Below are 21799 nucleotides of genomic sequence, written 5' to 3'. Positions count from 1 at the left end.
ACAATTTTTATCACATTCACCAATGTAGACTGGTTAGGTATATAACAGAATTACCAAAATTCATCCAACCTGCATCCTAGAGCATATGGCTACAATACAATGGTCTTGTTTGGAGCAAAAATTAATTTGCAGAGTTCAATATGCACAGCAGTGCTAATCTTTCACAATTCCCTATGCTGTACACAAATAAGGCACTGTTTACACATAACATATCTACACTAAGCAACGTCCAGTAATTCAGTCACAGCCACTGGGTCGGGTGACTATTTCATAAGAAGGGGGTCCAACACCAAGTACCTTCAGTGAATCAAGGGCTTGCAAAATAATCTTAACAGCTTTACACAAAATATGCAAACTAATAAAATATAAGTTTCTACATTACCATTAATTGATGATGGATTTTAGTCAAGTTCCAGTCTATTTCCTTAAATTTACTTTTGGTAACAATATTTTGCACAAATCTTTGATGCAACATTTTCCCGTATTTTGCATGTGGAAACAAGCAGACCCATGAATATGAACATTTTCCAAAAGTTACCAGTAAAAATAATAAAAAAAAAAAAAGCTCTAGAAAGTTGGGAATCACAGAATATGCCATTTCTTAGAATGTCCAACTGTTACAGCAATTAGCAACATGTATTTTTGCAATTTTCACAGATACAGAATACTTGTTCTAGTATACAGTACTAGAAAAAATGAAATTAATATTAAGAGCACTGCAAAACTGGAATTATGTTTCCAAGAGCTAAGTTTTAAATTAGAGTGTAATGGTGGGAAACAGTAAATCACAAGAATACATGTACTGAATCAATCATTGGTACTGACTATAAAAAAAATACATAAATTCCAAAACATCTTCTCAACCATCAGCAATCAGCTGAAGCACCATTCCTTCAATGCTCTGGAGAAAATATTCAAATATAAGCAATATTACGAAAAAATTCTGGTAATGAGTACTATAATGTACTTGAATTACAATTTCTATTAAGTAAAAGGTATTTAAATGATCCGTTCTGGAGTTTGTGTATTTAACACACAAGGTTCCCTTTATAAAAATAAAACACTTCATTCCAAGCAATAATTTTGAACATACTTTACCTATAAATAGCACAATATAGCACCATATGCTCTGCATTGACCTGGTGCTTGATGGATAATAATTCAATTACATTCATTCAAAGCAATGATGCTCCTCTTTAACCTACACCACAAAGTGAAGACAAAATTACCACTGGACATTTTACAACATCCAATATTTGCAGTGCACAAATATCACTCAATATATATATACCTGCAACATTATTAACAACAAAAAAAATCATTAAATTCATATTCAATATCTCACTCAATTATGGAATACATTAAATCTTTCATACCTAATGTAGTTTCCTTTTAACAAGGCACAAACATCCTTATTCACAAATTTACTCTTACTCCTTTCTCCAATATTTCTTTCCTATTCCATTTTACAAATCTTACACACACACATCTTACTGTGTATCATGGTTACACTGCATGAAAATAATGGCCCTAGTTATATTACCATTCTTTACTGAAGAACAATTACTGTGACAGTAAAACTTAGCACAGGCAACTGCATAAGCTGTCAGTAGGCAAAGTTTACTGCATGTTGAAAAGTGGCTTGAAGCTGCTAGCTTACATCCTTATCCAGTTTGTGTCCCCAGTCACACGTCAATTAAAACCTGAGATTTTACATTTCCTAGAGTAGGCTTGACCCAGTAAACTCACCGCTGATAGCCATTCTGAACTAGCCATCCATAGTTCAGACTCGTATCCGAGTCCTAAGAATTATTCAGTACATTATTTCAAAAAGACTTCTGAGCTTCAAATGAAGCTCACACAGGGATGGTGTTAAGGAATATAAAATTTTACAAAAATCTATAAATATGCAGTATTAATTATCAATAGTAACTACATAAAATATTTTAGAACTAATGAAAGGCTGGACTATGCATAAGCATGAAAGTGTGAGATGAGGTATTTTGAAATTCTGGTCCCCTTTAAATTTTTACATGAATTGTAAGAGATTCCGCTTAAGTCTTCTTCCCCCCTGCACTTACGTCATCCCCTCTCAAGAGACTAGTAACTTTACAAATGCAGTTGTACCATGCTATTATCAATACAAATATCATCAGCAAACAAGTATAATGCTTTGCAAATCATACTTTACTATTGGTTACCAAACTACTGAATTTCAAACACAGCTTGCGTACAGATACCCAAATCATTGCTGTTGTTACATTAAAAAATATTTACAACAATTAAGTAACATTTTTATGTTACATTGCTACAATGTTGAGAGATTTAATCTTCCTCAAGTGGTCTCCCATTATTGCTTCGTATTCAGCATCTTTAATCTGGTGGGCTCCACGACTTACCTGAACCTGACTGCTGAACTGTGAATTGGCAGTACCATAGTAGTCGACCTACAATGAAAAGTTTATTTCTGTGATATGTTTCATCAACCCAGCTGATGAAAACAATGCATGATGAGTACTAGAGGTTGTACACTTTAATTTATACCATCACTTCGCTTTCAAGTTATTTTCTTACAATGACAATTAACTTTGCTTCTGTTAATGCCCTAATAACTCTCATAAGCATATATTTTTAAAGACACCATCCTTCGCAATCTGAAAATTTCTACTGTTATTTAATGTGGTAATACACTGCACATCTAAATTTGATAGGAAATAATTTAAGAACATTGAAATGAAAAAACAATGACATTTCAACACATCAAAACCATGGAAATGAATGCTCATTAGTACTGCACTGTACTTCAGTTTACGTATTAGTATCATCACTTTAAAGTTTAACAAGATAACCACTCTACAGTGGTACACAGCACATAAAATTCATGTTTTGAAAAGTGAATCGATCTAATGTAGTTCCATAATGTACCACTTTATATTCACTCAATTTTTTTCAGCCTTACCAGGACATGCTACTGCTTGCTTTTAATCATTATGGTTAGATGCAAGTTTAAGTACAGTGCAGTACCGCAATTTTTTTTTGCAAAGAAGTACATCATAAAGAACTGCTTCAGTTTTCAGGCTTGCAATCAGCATGTGTAAAAATACTAATGGCAAAGTTAAAATGTCCTGATATGTCTCGATATCTGCCATCTGCATTATACTATGAACCATGTACAGTACTGTGGTATGATGCTGAACAAAGTGTAAAAACTTTCCATGTTTTGCTAAAAATACTGATTTTTCTTAAGCACAAAACTCAAGGAAGAAGTGTACTACCAATTTAATATATTAAAGGAATTAGGGATTATACTATACTGTAATAATCTGATTAATGAAAACAAAATACAGTATGGTCATGACTACCCACTTGTTTATCTCTAAGGGCACCCTTTCTTAGAAAGATTTCCTGAATAGAATAAAATACAAATTCCATCTGTAACCTGAAACACTAATTAAATTCAAAACTCCTGTTTACTACCTGCTATTTTTCCTAAATTTGCAAAGAAGCCAAGATGCCTTACAAAATTTCCCAGGATTTTACTCAGCAGAAGGCACTATAGCTAATTCCTCAATATATTTAAAATCATGACAAAAATTAACCAGAAAAACATACTGTAAAAGTCCATCCTTTCACCAAAATAAATTTGCATAAGAAAAAATAACTTTAAAAAGGCTATCACATACACAAAAATCTAAAAAACTGAAAATTAAGCTAAAATCATTCCACAGTCATAAAGACTTACCAAAGCATTAAATTCATTCGAAATTTAAAGAAAGAAAAAGCCCATTCCATTGCGTTTTCTGCCTGTTAATGGTATTTTATGATTGTTCCATAAGAAAGGTTTTGAATAATAATAATAACAAGCTGGTCTCTTGAGTCTCTGTGGTGCAGCTGATGTTCTTTGACACGCTAAAGTGATAAAATGCATTGTTTTTTGGAAATACAACTGCAATTATGAAAGGTGCTGACAGTCATAACAACTATGCCAAATTCTTGTTAATGGCAAAAACCACTTACCTGAGTCTGAACATAGGCTTGAATGCAAGGTTGTAAGAAAGGCTGACGGAGAGAGTGAAACTTTCTGGACTCATTTAGCAACTGCTTATTAAGATCTTTCAAATGGCGCTGGGCACTATCCCGTTCCACTATCACATCAGTAGTCCTTTTCCCCTGAAAATATTTTGAAAAATATTGGATTAACATAGAAAAAGATACAGCAACTCACGAAAGAAAAGGTGTCATGTCATAAAGTCTCAGATTAGACAGCAGAAAAAGCTATCATTGTCAACATCATTTCTTAGACCTTTCCTTTAAGATCTACTGAATTTAAAATGTCCCCACTGTAGACTGAAAGACTGACTAAGACTATTTTTCATCCTACAAGGATTAAGACATGTTCAGACACCACCCTTCCATTTCTTTAGGAGCCAACGGCCATGCCACGCTGAAAGCACCTCTTCTCGTCCAATCATTTCTATGGAAATGCTAAATATGCAACTTTAAAACCCTCATTAGGTATCTGTTACTTCCTCTCGTAAATTCTTCACCATCACTTTCAAATCCCTTTCCAGTTCCTGATTAAACTTATTATTTATTTCATTTGCACTTTCATTAATCCTCACCATAGCACTAAATGACTCTATGGGTCCCAGTGCTAGGCTTTGTGCCTAAATTTCATATTCTATTCCATTCCTGGTACCTGTGTGAGTCTTGTCTTGTACGGGAGAAGTCAAATGGTAGTGATAATAGTGGGTTTTCTCTTGAGAAAGAGAAGACGGTAACTTTTCTTTATCTCTTATTATATCTGGAGATGGGCCACCACAAGAGCGCCTAAGTATGATTGTATCCTCAGCTCATCCTTCTCCCTTTGCAAAGTTACTTAACTTTCTTGGAAAGGCTGCTCATTAGGTCTTCTAACATGTCTTTGGAGAACGGAGTGGGTAGTTTCTTCCTCTGAGGTGACCAACACAGAATTACCTTACATATAGCTCTTCATCCCTTTCCATACCAGCTGCTAAACGACCTTCCATCAAGAAACCTGGCGTCGACTATTGTTCATTCAGCTATCAGATCAGTCATGGACATGATATCTATTTTCTCTCTTGGGCTCTTTACATACAATTAGATTATTTTATCAATACTGTACCAAACTTACCTTGAAAACAATTATCGCTAGTACACTTGGATTCAAATAGGACTTAAATAATTGTTTTGCTTGACTGGTAATAAAATTGGAACAGAGATCTGAATAAAATTTATCACAAATAACTAACCTTTAACTTTAATCTATCCAGTTTATCTTGAGTTTTCTGAACTTGAATTAGTTGGGCATCGCGACGTCTTCGAAAAGTATCTAGAGGTTCATACAAAGCATGGTACTGTTTCACAGGGTCTCCCAGCACCTGCTGAACTGTTGAACTTGTTTCTTCGCTCTTCGGTTTCATCTGAGAAATTTAATTTATGCGTCGTGAAAGTACATATACTCCTAATGCAATAAAACTTCAGCATATAGATAAGAAAAGTCTACAGAAATGGAATTTCAGATGATCCAAAGACCTGGAATTGATTGTTTTCAAGTTTACACCATTTCCATAATGCTCTAGTATGTCAGTCCTGTAAAATAAGTAATCATTTTCATAATATGATATTTTAATGATAAAATAAAGTTTGTTCATACTTACCTGGCAGATATATATATAGCTGTATTCTCCGAAGTCCGACAGAATTCCAAAAACTTGCGGCACACGCAGTGGGCCAGGTGGTTAATACCCATTCCCGCCGCTGGGAGGCGGTATCAGAAACCATTCCCATTTTCTATTCAGATTTTCTAGTGCCACTGTCTCCTGAGGGGAGGAGGGTGGGCACTATGATTATATATATCTGCCAGGTAAGTATGAACAAACTTTATTTTATCATTAAAATATCATTTTGTTCATGCAACTTACCTGTCAGATATATATATAGCTGAATCCCACCATTGGAGGTGGGAAGAGACAGAATAGGATTTAGGAAACAAATATATGTAGGCGATTGACGCCTTGGTTCCTTACTTGTTAGCATAGCTGACTTCGTGATTACAGTCACCGAAGCCTGCTTCTGCTTTACTACAGTCTCCAGCAAGGTAGTGACCTATATAGCTGGTGAGTTCTAGAAGATCTGTCCACGGGGCATGACCACAATGGGACTAGATCATAAGACCATACTGTGAGAGCAAAAGGAGCAACGACCAACCACCTGACCGAGAGCATCAACAGGACCTGCCGAAGGGACGCCAGATCGGTGGGAAGTCCCCTCAATGGCCAACTTACAGCTTTCGACATGCCCCTCTCCCTGGTCCTGGGAGTCCGACAGAGGTCCAGGCCTGGTTAGCATAGCTGACTTCGTGATTACTGTCACCCAAGCCTGCTTCTGCTTTACTAGAGTCTCCAGCAAGGTAGTGACCTATATAGCTGGTGAGTTCTAGATGATCTGTCCACGGGGGCGTGACCACAATGGGACTAGATCATAAGGCCATACTGTGAGGGCAAAAGGAGCAACAACCAACCACCTGACCTAGAGCGTCAACAGGTCCTGCCGAAGGGACGCCAGATCGGGGGAAGCCCCGTAACCCTCTTGCGGCTTTCGACATGCCCTCTCCCTGGTCCTGGGAGTCCGACAGAGGTCCAGGCCAAGAAGCGTTATGGGACCGATCTGACGTAAAAAACAAAATCAAGATTAAAATATACTTCCTAACCTCTAAAGGATAGGATGAGTATCGCTCCTGCCCGCAACACTGTGTCTGCAGAAGCGACCACAGGTCCTGCCGAAGGGACGCCAGATCGGGGGAAGCCCCGTAACCCTCCTGTGGCTTTCGACTTGCCCTCTCCTGGTCCTGGGAGTCCGACAGAGGTCCAGGCCTAGAAGTGTTATGGGGCCAATCTGGAGTGCGGAACGTATGGTCCTAGCGCGAATAGCAGTCTTCGTATGTCGCCTTCACGTCCATGCAAGTAATGTGAAGCGAACACCGAATTGCTTCGCCAGAAGGTGGTACCCAGAAGATCGCAAAGGGACATGTTCTTCTGGAAAGCCACCGAGGTTGCAATGGCTCTAACTTCGTGAGCCTTAACTTCAAAAGACTCAAGTCACTGTCTTGAACGTCGGAAAGTGCGTCTAAAATGGTGCTTCAAAAAGAACGCCAGTGCATTCTTAGAAAGAGGCAAATCCGGCCTCTTGACAGAGCACCACAGACTGTCGAAGGACCTCGACTTTCCCGAGTCTTCTGCAAATAAAATTTGAGAGCCCTGACAGGACACATGACTCTTTCTGGTTCATGTCCGAGAATTTCCGTCATACCCTTAATCTCGAAGGTCCTGGGCCAAGGGGTAGACGGGTTCTCGTTTTAGCAAGAACATACGGCTTAGAGAACATACTGCATTATGGCCTCTAAAACCTACATGATTATTGATAGCCTGAAGTTCACTAACTCTCTTCGCCGTAGCCAGAGCAGTTAGGAAAAAAAAAAAAAAAAAAAAAAAAAAAAAAAAAACCTTCCTTGTCACATTCTTGAGACGGCTCAAGAAAGAGGCTCAAGGTATTTGACATAAAAAATTTAGGACGACATCCAGGTTCCAGGGAGGCGTCCTGGAATGAGGTACCTTGACAGTCTCAAAGGATCTCAAGAGATCGTGAAGATCCTTGTTGTCGGCTGATAGTCTGAATGCAGATAGACTCAGAGCGGGGAAGTTTTGAGGTACCTTTCGAAATGGGGCTGCCTGAGCAGATCTACCCAGGGACGTCCCCATAACCTCCACAGCTCCTGACATACTTCCTCGTGAAGGGTCCACTCGGTCGGTAGAAGCTGCCGCTGTCGACCGATAAGGTCCGCGGATATTCTGCAACTCCTGAACCTCGTAGGGATCGTGATCCCCGCGCATGGGCCCAAAGCAGGATCTCCTTCGCCAGGGCGAACAGGGACCAGGAACGAGTTCCTCCTGTTTCTTGAGGTATGCCAGGGCTGTGGAGTTGTCTGAATTTACTTGTATGACTCGGCCTGACACTTGGCTCTCGAAGGATTGAAGGGCCAGCAGGATCGCCCCTAATTCCTTGAGATTGATGTGCCAGGACACCTGTTCCCCTCTCCAGGTGCCTGACACTTTCTCCCCTCCTAGTGTTGCTCCCCATCCCTCCCTGGGAGCGTAGGAAAACAACACCAGGTCGGGGCTCTAAAGGCATAGAGAAACCCCTTCTGCCAACCTCGAGGGGTCGAGCCACTACCTCAGGTGAATCTTGAAAACGGGAGAGATCTTCAGGGTCTCCTCTAGATTCTCCTTGTCTATTCAGTTTTCCGCCAGGAAAAACTGGAGCGGCCTGAGATGAAGTCTTCCCAGGGAAACAAACTTCTCCAGAGAGGAAATGGTCCCCAGCAAACTCGTCCATTCCCTCACCGAGCATATTTCCTTCCCTAGGAAGGATGAGACTTTTTCTAAGCATTGCTACTGACGTTCCTGGGATGGAAAAGCTTGAAAAGCCACTGAATCCATCTGAATCCCCAGATAGACGATGGACTGCGTCGGGATCAGATGGGACTTTTCTTCGTTCACTAGAAGTCCTAGGGACTTTGTCAACTCTAAATTCGCATTCAGGTCCTCCAGACACCTTGACTGTGAAGAGGCTCGGATGAGCCAATCGGCCAGGTAAAGCGAGATACGAATACCCGCCAAGTGAAGCCATCTCGCCACATTTCTCATGATAATCGTGAAGATCATGGGAGCTGTGCTTAGCCCGAAGCAAAGAGCTCTGCATTGAAACACTCGTCCCCCTAGTACAAACCTCAAATACTTCCTCGACTGGGGATGTATGGGAACGTGAAAGTAAGCGTCCTGTAAGTCCAGAGCGACCATCGAATCTCCTGGTCTTAATGCTCCTAAAACAGACTGGGACGTCTCCATCGTGAACTTCTCCTTCACCATGAAGCGGTTCAGTCTACTGACATCAGGACTGGTCTCAATCCTCCCGACTGCTTCGGAACTAGGAACAGTCGGTTGTAGAATCCTGGGGAGTCCAGCTCCAGGACTTGCTCCACAGCTCTTTCTCGAGCATTTGCTCTAATAGCTCGAAAAGGATCTGTTGCCTCTCTTGATGGAAAGAGGAAGACAGATCCTGGGCGACGATGCACAGAAGTGGTGAGTCGAGAAAGGGGATCCTGTATCCTCTCTCGATAACTTCAAGGGACCAGGTGTCTGCCCTCTTGCTCTCCAGGCTCTCGCAAACGAAAGAAGCCTGGCTCCTACAGGTGTCTGGAGGCGCTGCAAATCACTTCCTGCCCCAAGATTTAGGGCGGGGCTCCGCCTCTGAAAAGACCTCTACCTCGGGAGAAGATCTCGAGGAAGAAGCTCCTCCACGAAAGGGCTTCTACTTCCTGGAGGTCTGACCTGACAACGACATCAAAGGGACTGCCGGGCGTCTTGACGAGTGGGCCAAGAGGTCTTGAGTGGCCTCCTTCAAGCTGGAGGAGAGATCCTTGAACAAGGACTGGGGGAAGAGATGGCTCAAAAGGGAGAACAGCAAAGCCCTCTGCGACGGAGAAACTGACTTTGCAAAAGTATGACGCCAAAGGCATCTGGTGTTCCCAGGAGGTCACCCATCCAAGTACTGACCAGACCCAACGTTGCTTAACTTCGCTGATCGCACGAGAAGCGGTGCTTTCAATGTGGTATGGCCGTTGGCTGGTAGGGCCATAGGCTGTAAAGTTACAGTACAAGGCCCTCTTCTTCAAGAGGCCCGTACAAAGAGGGATGCCAATTCCTCCGAGCCATCCCTGACTGCCTTGTCCATGCAGTTCAACACGCTGGACAGCTCCCAGGCAGATCGAGTCGGGACTCCTAATCCTGACGTCTAGAGCCCCAAACACCAGTCCAGGAAATTGAAGACCTCCATGGTTCGAAACAGTCCTTTCAAAAGGTGATCCGTCTCCGACATAGTCCAGGACACTTTGGCAGCCGACAGGAGGGACCTTCTAGGCGCGTCGACCAAGCTAGCGAAGTCTCCTGGGACAACGAAGGAACTCTTGAGCCGACGTCCTCCCCGGTCTCTTACCACATACCTGCCTTGCCGCTCAGCTTGGACGGAGGCAGGGCAAAAGAAGTCTTGCCTTGGGTCTTCCTTCCTCCATCCAGGTGTTAACCTTCTTGAAGGCCTTCTTCGTCACCAGAGACGGTCATCTTGACAAACCCCAGCGCTCTCCTCGTCTGGGGCCAAGCAAACTGCGGAGGAGGAGAGAGAGTGGCCGAGGGTTTGAAACTTGTCGCCAAACAAGTCCTTAAGAAAGGCCAGCTAACACCTGGTAGTCCGTGAGACGAGGAAGGGGAGGCTGCTCAAGGACTGCAGGCTCCGACTCACAAGAGACTTCTCCCTCTTCAATGGGAGAAACGAAGGCCTTGCGGTCCAACACGCAGATGGGATCTACGCTTCCCGCGAGACTTTGATTGCTCTGAAGCGTCACTGAGCAACCAAAGAGGCGTCCTCGAGTCCATCCGTGCGTCCTGCACGGCAGCGAGAGGAGCGTCCTGACGAGCAGCTACAGAAGCGTCCAGGATAAATCCAAAGACGGAGGTACTGAAAACAGTTGTTGACAGTACCGGCGACAGAGAAAATCTGAATAGAAAATGGGAATGGTTCCTGATACCCGCCTCCCAGCGGCGGGAATGGGTATTAACCACCTGGCCCCACTGCGTGTGCCGCAAGTTTTTGGAATTCTGTCGGACTTCGGAGAATACAGCTATATATATATCTGACAGGTAAGTTGCATGAACAAAACTACTATTAATATCAACAGCATTATAAAGTAGTTTAACTAGACCACGTCAGTAATAATAGATTTCAGAAATACAAGTTAAATTTGCCAAACATTGCTATAAAGGCTGTGTGAATAATGCAGTGGATATTTTGACAACAAAAGCACCAAACACTAAACCACACAGACTGCGTGTATAAATGGCTGCAATGACTAGTTTCTACAAAAGCAAAATTATTGAAATTACTACTGATAATATTCTCAAGAATTCTTTAGGTACACAAATAAGTTGTATTGTTTTACGATATAAAAAAAGTTTCCCTGACAAACCTATTAACCCTAAGTTGCACTATGCCTTGTAGAACTATCCCAATTGCTAAAAACCCGTGATTGTTAAAAAATCACTCTCACTAGTACTCTTGTAGGTGCTTGGTTTCCAAATCAGTCCTTATTCCATTGTGTTTGTGAGATCTGAACTGGATGAGTGTGGGGACAGATTGAAGGCAATAAAAACCATTTATGATTAATGGGGTTGCAAGAAAAACTTGGCTGTGTTTCATAAAAACATCACAGAGTTGCTGGTAACTAACTGGTTCTAGAAGTGGGCACAACTCAACTGGGTTGGGCTAGTGAAAATTCTACTTCTGTATCAGGTCCAATAAGGGAAGAACAGCTAAAGATTTTGAAGAAGGTGGTGGCATGGCAGCAGGCCTGAGAAATGAGAGTGACAGTGGTGTCAAGGCACAGGTGGAGACTGTATTGGAGAGGGAGAAGTAGGAATGTCCTGGCCATAAGTGGGCAACTACAGGCTGGTAGGTGTCTCCAATGCTCGTCTGTGAGGGGATGAATCACTGCAAGAAGACAGCAGTCAGTTAGATCATGTCCTGTGATATCATCTTGCTGAGGTACAGCTTGTGCAAGTAACTGTAGGAAGTGGCATTTTCAGCTTGGAGGTGTTACCTGGCAAACATCATTCTTTAACAGATGGTGAAAGGATACGAATCATGGAACAGTTGCATCACTACAAGTCCAACAATGTGTCTTGCAATACCTTCTGAGTGCAAACTTACAAGATCTCTTCTACACAAAGCATTACCACTGATCTACATCCCACTTTACACACTTCACACACATGTCCACTTGGGTGAAAGCTGTTACTTTTGGCATGAAGGGCACAGGAGCTGGGGATCTTTCTCCAATGGCCACATGAAGGAGCAGCATGCCTTTCCTGGTAACCACTGACACATGTATTGAGACATACTCAAACTGGGTTACTCAAACACAAAAACAACCTAAGGAACTAACTTAAAGAAAAACTTCACTGCTACACTACTTCACATTTGTTACTTATGCTATCATACCACGAAGCACAAAAGCAACAAATCACAAATTATGAGAAATTATGGCTATAATACAAAAAAATGCAAAACAAATGAATTGATTGCAAAAATAATTTTTACCTATTATTTGCAAACAAGAATTAATGAGACCAAAGACAGTGTATTTGACAAAAAAAGCAAGCTAAGCACTATTCCCAATGAAGCCCTTTATCAAACACTATGGCCTGAAAGAAAATTTAGGATGATCAAGAAAAAACACAGAGCAGAGATGAGATCATGAATAAGTCTCCTTAACAAAGCTTTGTCTTTGGGTACTCACTCTAAACATGGGGAGAGAGATGGATATGTCGGTTACCTTTGCACATACCAATATACACACAAATACATACACACACAGAATACTGTAAAATGGAAATCATGGAAATATCCGGTAAGGAAGGTCTAAAGCATAGACAAAAATTGGCACAATTTATCCATCGAAAAGGTGAACTGGGAGAGTGGTGCGCTCTGGGATGTTGATTCTACGGAGTCACACGACAAAATGACAACTGATGCAGACAGCAGGATTAGCCTATAGTACTGACGGAAGTAGTCGCAGCATTCTGGTCAACTAAAGCAGATTGTTGTGACTCAGTTTTAAAATGAAATAAGGCATCTTGTGAGTAATGGGTTGCAATGAGCAAATCTTGAATTGTATCAAGCAGACTACAAATTTTTTTTGCTAGAAGTGCTGAAGTCTTTTCATAATTCTCAAAAAAGAAAAGCCACTGGGATGAGGTTAGTAATCAGTAGTAGTCTATCAGATATTTGAAATTACTTGACAACCTACAATAATACTTTAAAGTTCAGAGGTCTGGTTAAAGAAATCATTTATAACTAACTAACTAACTTATGCACAGTCTGCTTATACAGTAATCTTACAGACAGCATGGAGTCTGTATATTTTATGAATAAACTATGGTTGTACACTACAAAATGTTCAAGTTACTAACTCAACTAAAGTGAATACATTATATAGTAGCTGAACAGTGCTGTTTCCTCTAAAGTCAGTTTAACATAAAAAACTCTTGAACAAAACAATGCTTCACACCACCATTCTTCAATAAGTACAGCATACCACTGATTGTTACCTCCATCGTAACAGACAAATACTCGTCTAAGGCCTGATGTAACTGCGGGGAAAATGAAGAGAGTCCTGAATTACTCAAATCCTTTATCAACTTTTCCTCAGCTTCCTGGACATCCTTAATAGCATCCCTGTAATTCTTCACTTCTGCGGCAAGCTTGCAGCATCCAGCTTCTGACCTGCAATATCAGATTTCAGTTATTTCCTCCCTGATGCACTGGGATCAATAATTGGAACTTTAAGTCATACCTCCAACTTCTGTATAAATTTTCTACCGGTTTTCATTTCCACTGTACAGTCATTAACTGTAGTTTCAGTTAAAAACAAGCCATCACACTAAAATTGTACAGAATTTTATAAATCTGTAATTATAAAAAAATATATACACACTTAAAGACTTGACTCTAAATTTTATTTTTTCTAATAAACTGTGTGAAAACTAACACTATCTATATGAATGATTTATTTCTATGAAATGCTGGAATGGACACAAGAAAAACTAAATTAATCTAACATACAGATACTTGCTCTTCTAATCTTACACTAAACTTAAGTGAGAGGGGTTCAAGTGTAATCGAAAAAAGAGTGGAAAGAAAACCAGATAAGCAAAGTAAATTTTTTAAAATACTGAATTTCTGGTACAAAACCATTACTTTGCAATAGCCTAATCCTGCAATCTACTGCTCTCCAGGCACTCTACAACTTCCACCTGGTCGATAAGACATCTGGGTTCCAAAGTTCTTTCTCCATTGAAAAAAGTAACTTCCAGTGTTGTCTGTCATCATGAGATATGAGAGGGTAGAAGGACCAGTTAAATTAAAGAAAAAAGTTTGTAAAATATAATCAATTTTGTCTCAAAAATTCTATTTGTTTTAACAGAAACCCATTACCGTACAGTACAACTCCTGGAGGTAAGGATGAGGAAGCCAGAGGATTGAACTAACATAGGGTCACACATTGCAGAGTATCCCTGTCAGTAAGAATGTGGGTTTGTGTTAATCCTACCTGAACTAATTATACATATACATATTTACTTGCTCTCTTAGCATTACCATAGCAACATACAACTCCTGTATAATCACCAAAAAAAATTGGGACTGAATTTAGGAGATGATTAATTATGGATACGGGGTAATTATAAATTTTTTTAATATAAAGAAAAAGTTCAGGGAGCACCAAAACACAGGTATGCTGTGTAAGATACGCACTCAAGGAGCCTGGATGCCTTGCCTGGCCAGGTAATAATCTCCTTTTAGGTTCTGATGAGCTGCTGACTGCAGGATTAGGCTCCTGTAAATGTAACTGCTCTGTGTTAAAACAATGTCCAATGCACTGTCTCAACTCACTTGGTGATGTCCACCCAAAGGTTTGCCAAACTCTCCTCTTCTTGATGGGGAAGGATGCCACTTGCAGGCTTTGGTGCCTCTAAGGTGGGGGTTGATTTCCCAATTCCAAGGCTTAGGAATGACTTCATTTTTGTGGAGTTAGCAAGTCAACATTTGAATTACCTGCAAAGACAAATTTTGAATAGTTAATACTTAGCAGTTAGGTGCCTTGGCTCATGAATACTTTAATTTTCTTTCAGCTACAAAATCAGCATCTGAATTATCTGTAAAAAAAAAAAAAAGTTATGCCTAATTGACACCTAGCCATTAATCACACTACAGGCACGTCCTTATCTAGTGTGGCACCACCTTCAGTGTGCATTACATTGCATACGGTTTACAGTTCCACTCCTTTTGTTTTTTACTTTTTATTCATTACCTTTGACTTCTTCACTTTTACCTGTCCAATTTCATATTTAACTATGTCCCGCTCAGATTTTCACCCAAGTCATGAACAAATCTTGCGATGCAGCCCCATGAGTCTAAAAATAGGACTCTTGATATGTACTTGGTTATATTAGCAACTATATAATAATAAATTAATAACCATAAACAACAATTGCACACAAAGCCCAAATCCCAATTGGTACTGGAAGTTGGTGGTTTAGGGTGCCAGGCTAACCAGGTGTCATCTTCACATTAGTAATTGCAGCAGTCTCCCTCATGTGTCCTATTGTCCTACCCTCAGTGTGCAAAAGGGTACTCCTCCATCATTTGATATGTCAATACTTCAGTCTAAACCCTAGTGTTCTCTGGTAGCCTAAAAGTTACAAGTCCTGTGGTTGTTTAAAAATTTGGTTAATGTATCACAAATTATTTTCTGGAAAACATATCAAGTATAAGTTTCCATCTTTCATCTTTCTGACCTTTAATGTTGGGGAAACCACTTATTTTTTTCCTATAACGTACCTCTTCATCTAAAAATAATGGGGGACAGCAACGGGAAGCAAGGGATCTTGGGTCAGGAAATCAGAAGTGACCACAGTAACACCACGCATAACGGTAAAATACACGAAAAGCACTATGTTAGGTTATATCGTTCAGAATTAGAGCATTAATTTTCCCCATAATAATCATCATCATCTTCCAGTTTGCTATTAGTTCAGGTGTTCCTACTGTTTCTCCTCTATATAGGCAAAAATTAAAAAAAAACCTATTCTTGTTACTGTTTCTGTGAATCATGGATTGAATGCACGAACACCCATGTCTAACTTTAATGGGGGAAGCAGTTCGTGAGGAGGGGGTGTCTTTTAGCTTCTCTGGAACCCCCATCAAACTTGATCTAGGGGCTTCTACATTACAAACCTGACCTAGGAGCCTCTAGATCACAAAGTAAAATAAGGGGAAGGATCTCCCAACTTAACGTGACCTAAGGTGCCACAGATCATAAACTGCAATTGCTTGCTTAAATAACTTGGTTACTTGGTTTTCAGCTGCATTCTTAACAAGCAATATTGTTGTTGTAATTTTTTTTCAAACATCATGTCTTTGGATTAATGGAGAATTCTGACAACTGAAAAACTGTATTCAGAAAAAGTAGGCTAGTATATTTGAAAGCAAGTGATTTTAAATGTGAAATGTGGTTTACCTGATAGTTTTCTGATGTGATTTTGATGAATTTGACATTTATTCAAAAACATCTTGTCAGTCCATTAATAATCCATTTTTGGTCTGACAGTCTCAAGTTCTGGATAGCTGGTGGGGTTAGTGGGGCACTCACTGCCTTTGGAATCATAATGAAGTGGACGAAAAATAACTCTGGTACACCTAGGCTAAATAAATATAAGCCAATTTCTCTTTGACTCGTGGTACCCTAGGCTACATCCAGTTAGGAGGAGGGTGAGAACCAGCAGAATGTAGGGTAAAAGTTCGTTTCCGGTCTGAACTCCAATTCCACATGAGGCCTAGTACTAAACAGTGAATTACCTACTGTTTCCCGTGTTCAGTACTAGTCCCTGGGGGTCAAAGTGCATTTTGCAGAGTTGAAACTTAGAAAAATCCTCATTTATTTACATATATTTTATTTTTATTATGATAAATATTAGTTTGCAAGAATTATGTATAAAGCAAAATCGAACAGGGATGTTCAGACCGAAATGAACATTACCTGAGTGTAGGTCACATGATCCCGTAGGACATAGCAGTCAAGGCTAGGTTAGGTTAGGTCACATTGCAACCTTGAGTTTCACTTGAAAGTCTAAATAAAACTTCATCCACACATTAAATGAAAATAGGTATTTCTAAGTATTAGGTCCACAAGGACTGTATGAAACAATTCCGCGAATACGAGAGATATCAGGGAGCCATATGTTCAAAAAGGGATTGGCTAAGGAAATCTACCCTACCTAACCCAACCTAGTAGGTCGTGTTACTTAGCCAGGGGCTCCAACCCCCCAGCAAAGGAAACCACTTTCTACCAAAAGTTCCCCTATAACACTGCGCATGTGCAATAGCAAAAATATAACCAGTGATGTTAATTATAGTCGAGCGACAAAAAATAACGGTAAATTCTTGACAAACAACCAAAATACTATAGAAAATGTCAATTTCCAAGGGACATCTTTTGGAAAACTGGCCCATGATGTAGGGGATGAGATTGCTTCAGGCTACAACAACAAACTACAAAAAATTGGGAGAGCCTTGGATAAGTTACTTAGCCACAATAATAACCAAAAACTGTGCCTAGCCTAACATCGAGTTCATTTTATTGATTTATTCATTTTAGGATTATTCTCGGATTTATATGGCTAATGGATTCATTTTGAACTCTGAACTTTATCGTAATTTCCTTGGATATGGTCAACCTTTATGTCAAGGTTTCTTCGTGTAAGGTTCGTCGTAACCACCAGCTGTTTTCACCACAAACATTTATTCTATTTATTCAAAAATATTTCAGAAAATGCGAAATGGAATTAGTTTTGTCGCTTACTTGTCGTGCTTCTCGAAGAATAATGGTAGACAAATAATTACAGCTGATATCTGAGGGGATTCAAGATGTAAGGACGTAGTTACACACCAATGTTTTTATAACTTTGACGTTACATGACTTCTTCTTCTTCTTAAGTCATCGCGAATGTCGCTCTCGGCGTAACATAAGAAAGGCTGAGGCAAAACAACATAAGCTAAGGAGCCGTTATGGAGGAAACATAAATTACAATTATTACTACTACTATTACTGTGACTGTGAATGAAGACATTAAAAGGAAAGTTAAAGTCTAAAGTACTGAAAATTCTCTCTCTCTCTCTCTCTCGACGTAAGAGTAACTTAGGCATAATAAAAACCAGGTAGGGAGTCGTTACAGAGGAAACATAAACTACAATTACTCTTACTATTAATATGACTGAATGAAAATATTAAAAGTTCAAGCCTACAGTGCTGCAAATTTCTCTCTCTCTCTCTCTCTCTCTCTCTCTCTCTCTCTCTCTCTCTCTCTCTCTCTCTCCACATGAGAAACTGAGGCTGAATTAAACAAGGAAAGGAGTCTTTATATAAAATATAAGACTAACAAGGCAAGATTTGCATAACAACATGACGGAGAAAGAAAGGAGGAAGTTCTTGGGAAAGAAATTGTTTGAGATTTTTAATAAGCGGCAAACATCATGGTTGCTGAAGATGAGTTCTGAATTAGAGGTAATTTACCTGTCAGCGCGACCTCAGTGCTGATTGTAGTATAGGGATACCTTACTTTACTGGTAGCCATGGGGAAAGCAGACACGCAGCCTAAAAATAGCTCAGCTTAAGAACATGGAAGAGCAAAATAGCCTAGTGACGTCTCATTACTGAGTCAATTAGTGGAGAGTCAAAATAAAAAAAAAGGAAAGGAGAAGGTGAAGTGACTGACATAGGATTAGGAGAGAAGGCTCAGAATATAGATAAATTTAAAAAGGAGTAGGGGGAGGACCAATAACATCAACTCCCGCTCCAAGACAGAATTGGCCTAAAGAGGTTGGGAAACTGTGAGAAAATTTGTTCAAAGGAATGGAATTGGGAGTAAAGAACAGAACAAAGCTCAGAGAACAATTGTTAGCAGAGGGTGGAAAGTAAGATGGAAGAAATAGAATCTGACAGAGGTAGGCCTACAGTAAGAGGAATGAAAGGGGTTTCAGCTAGGGGCCGAAGGGACTCTGCAAAGAATCTCAGCTAGGATGTTCCTATCACCATGTGGGCATCTTCATTCATCTAATGTAAGACTTTTTCTCAGGCAGTTACTATTACGAAAGCATCGTTTAAAATCTATGAAACTAATGCAAATATGCCAGGAGGCTTGACAGCACAATATTTTTTTCAAAAGCGATTATTATAAGCATTACATAACTGGCAACCCATGTTATATGAAAATCCTAGTCTCAAGCTATCGCACAGGTTTGTTACGATTTCTTATGGTGTGCATCCCGTTCATGTTACCTATGTCTGACGTACATGTTTCAGTTACGTCTTTTTCCTGTTACACTTTTCTATGTGAGTGATAAAAGTCATCATGCCATAGCTGAAACTGTTAAAAAAAAAAAAAAGACTGATTCAGAGCTCCCAAAATTCCTTTCTAGACTGAACGTTTCACACCCGTCATAATCTTTCTTTCAAGCTGATCTCATTAACTGAATGGAATATAGAATTGGCCAAAGCCCAAGCCCTGGGACCAATGAGGCCATTCAGCGCTGAAACGTAAATTGACAGTAAAAGGTTTGAAAGGTGCAACAGGAGGAAAACCTCGCAGTTGCACTATGAACCAGTTGTTAGGTGAGGCTGGAAAGTAAGATGGAAGAAAGAGGATATGAAAGGAGGCACAGTAAAAGGAACGAAAGGGGTTGCAGCTGGGGGCCGAAGGCACTCTGCAAAGAACCCTAAGTAATGCCTACAGTGCACCGCATGAGGTGCACTGACGGCACTACCCCGCCTACAGAGCCGATCTCATGAACATTCTTTTTTGTACTTCTTGTTTTTATGAAAATAAGTAGAAATCACAGCACAAATATAAAGTGGGTTAGGCCTATAATGCACTATGCTCGAAGGGTAATACAACAGTGTCCCTTGACAATTCCTTATAGAGAACGTTACAGAGAACTCGCTATCAACAAAGCCTGGCTGTATTTTATATAGAAAATAAACTTTATGTTGCAAAAAGATTGGTTTAAAAACAGAAATTATATATGATATATGAAGTGTTAGTTTCATATTCTGAAAGGTTTATAGTTCTGAACACCTTTAAGCAAAAGATATTCGCAGAAAGCTACATCTAAGGCTAGATGTTAAGACCAAAAAGTTCTATGTAATACCAAAAATGACTGAAATGAGTGAATTAGTGTATATTGTGTAAATGTGACGCCCAGAAAAAGATCGTACAAAGCTCATCAAGTAATTTTTTATAACTATGTTTTAGCTGTCGTAAAATCATCTTCATATTTCCCATTACAATATGCATTTTGTCCTCTAGGTGAGTTAATCTATTGTTTCGCCGTAACATGGAAATTTATATTCCTTTTCGAAATACAAGAGTTAATTTTCCATTGCAAAACGAGGTCACTGTAGCATGTAAAAATATTTCAAATAATCATTTGTACATCATTCCCTTCCTCTGAGGAATTTCACCCTGAGAACAAACTTATATTCTTTCCAAGCAGTGAATACAAACTATTATTATTACAACTGTATATATATATATATATATATATATATATATATATATATATATATATATATATATATATATAGATAGATAGATAGATAGATAGACAGATATCTCTTTATTACATACACAATTGTTTTGTGCATTAGTACAATCACTAACAGACCTCATTCAAACTGGATGGTACCTATAGAAGATATTTATTCAAAAAAGTTACTTTTTAATTTATGAATAAATATCTCCACACACACACACACACACATATTATATATATATATATAATTTATATATATACACACATATATATATTATATATATATATGTATTTATATATATATATATATATATATATAATATAAAATATATATATATGTATATGTATATATAAAACAGAGGACATTCCTAAGGCGTTTTCTGTTTAGATTTTATGAAATTTCTACATAGAGAGCTTTCATAACAATCAATGTAACACATCATAATAACTGCAAGCATAATCTTAATACTAAGATATTCAGCAAACTAAAAAAAAATAGTTGGAAATTAATTTTGAGTCATGATATGAGCCTTGAGTATAAGTACGGATTACTTGTATTATTGTTACATGATTACAGATTAATTGCGTTACGTGACGAGGACAAGCTAGTAAATGAACAGTACATTGGTTCTGCTTCAGTTTATACGAGTTTCAAATTATTAATATTATGTTTTGACACCAAGACAACGTAATATTTCGAGATCATCATTTATGTCCCTTGCAAAAATTGTCGTTTTTATATGTAAATATACGTAATTTAGAGAAATCTAAAGCACAAATTTTTTATTTTCTGTAAAAAAAACTATTGTGCCGGCTTTGTTTGTGCGTCCGCTCTTTTTCTGTCCGCACTTTTCCTGTCCGCACTTTTTCTGTCCGCTCTCAGATCTGAAAAACCGCTGAAGCTAGACGGCTGCAAATTGATGTGTTGATCATCCACCCTCCATTCATCAAACATACCAAATTGCAACCCTCTAGCCTCAGTAGTTTTTATTTTATTTAAGGTTAAAGTTAGCCATAATCGTGCTTCTGGCAACGATATAGGATAGGCTACCAACGGGCCGTGATTAAAGTTTCATGGACCGCGGCTCATAGATCTATTTTCGGTGGCCTTGATAATATGCGGTGGTGGCTGTACAGGAAACTCGACTGCGCCGAAGAAACTTCGTCGCATTTTATACTTGTTTTCTTTTATGACAACTCAGTTCATGTGTCCTCAAAATCCAAGGTTAGATTCGTCTCTTAAACATGGAGACTTTATCTGATTGACATTACACGGAGGACAAAGGTCTCAAAGTCAAGAAAAGACTGATTCCATACCGAAATTTATGCGCGGAATTTCTGTCAGAGTAAATGTATTGACACTTGACACTGTATAATTCGTAACACGATGAATTTAGAAGTGAGAAGGAATTCTCATGAATATTAGCTTATTCGTCGCTCATGTTCACTTTTAGATGTCACGGGTGTTAGTGAATGTACTTAAACCTGGCAGCATAATATCATCTCTACAGTACACAGT

The 21799-nt window shown here is 39.3% G+C and overlaps 1 protein-coding gene and 1 non-coding gene across 2 annotated transcripts in view; both read right to left on the bottom strand.

The window, feature by feature from the left end:
• Positions 1 to 416: 416 nt before the first annotated feature.
• The window catches only part of LOC136836704 (bridging integrator 3-like), a 34116-nt gene continuing 12733 nt past the window's right edge, over positions 417 to 21799 (bottom strand). The window contains exons 2-7 of the mRNA XM_067101209.1: positions 17552 to 17744; positions 14584 to 14745; positions 13242 to 13416; positions 5274 to 5444; positions 4018 to 4170; positions 417 to 2447 (exon numbers count right to left, since the gene is read on the bottom strand). Of these exons, the coding sequence (XP_066957310.1) occupies positions 2301 to 2447; positions 4018 to 4170; positions 5274 to 5444; positions 13242 to 13416; positions 14584 to 14711 (774 nt within the window). The 5' untranslated portion in view covers positions 14712 to 14745; positions 17552 to 17744 and the 3' untranslated portion in view covers positions 417 to 2300. The remainder of the gene's footprint in view (positions 2448 to 4017; positions 4171 to 5273; positions 5445 to 13241; positions 13417 to 14583; positions 14746 to 17551; positions 17745 to 21799) is intronic.
• On the bottom strand, positions 9587 to 9705 carry LOC136836767 (5S ribosomal RNA). The gene has a single exon (XR_010852469.1). It is a non-coding gene; the product is annotated as a 5S ribosomal RNA (ribosomal RNA).

Source organism: Macrobrachium rosenbergii, chromosome 56 (assembly GCF_040412425.1).
Source record: "Macrobrachium rosenbergii isolate ZJJX-2024 chromosome 56, ASM4041242v1, whole genome shotgun sequence".
NCBI lineage: Eukaryota > Metazoa > Arthropoda > Malacostraca > Decapoda > Palaemonidae > Macrobrachium > Macrobrachium rosenbergii.
Note: the sequence above shows the minus strand (reverse complement) of the source record. Positions and strands in the feature narration are given on the sequence as shown.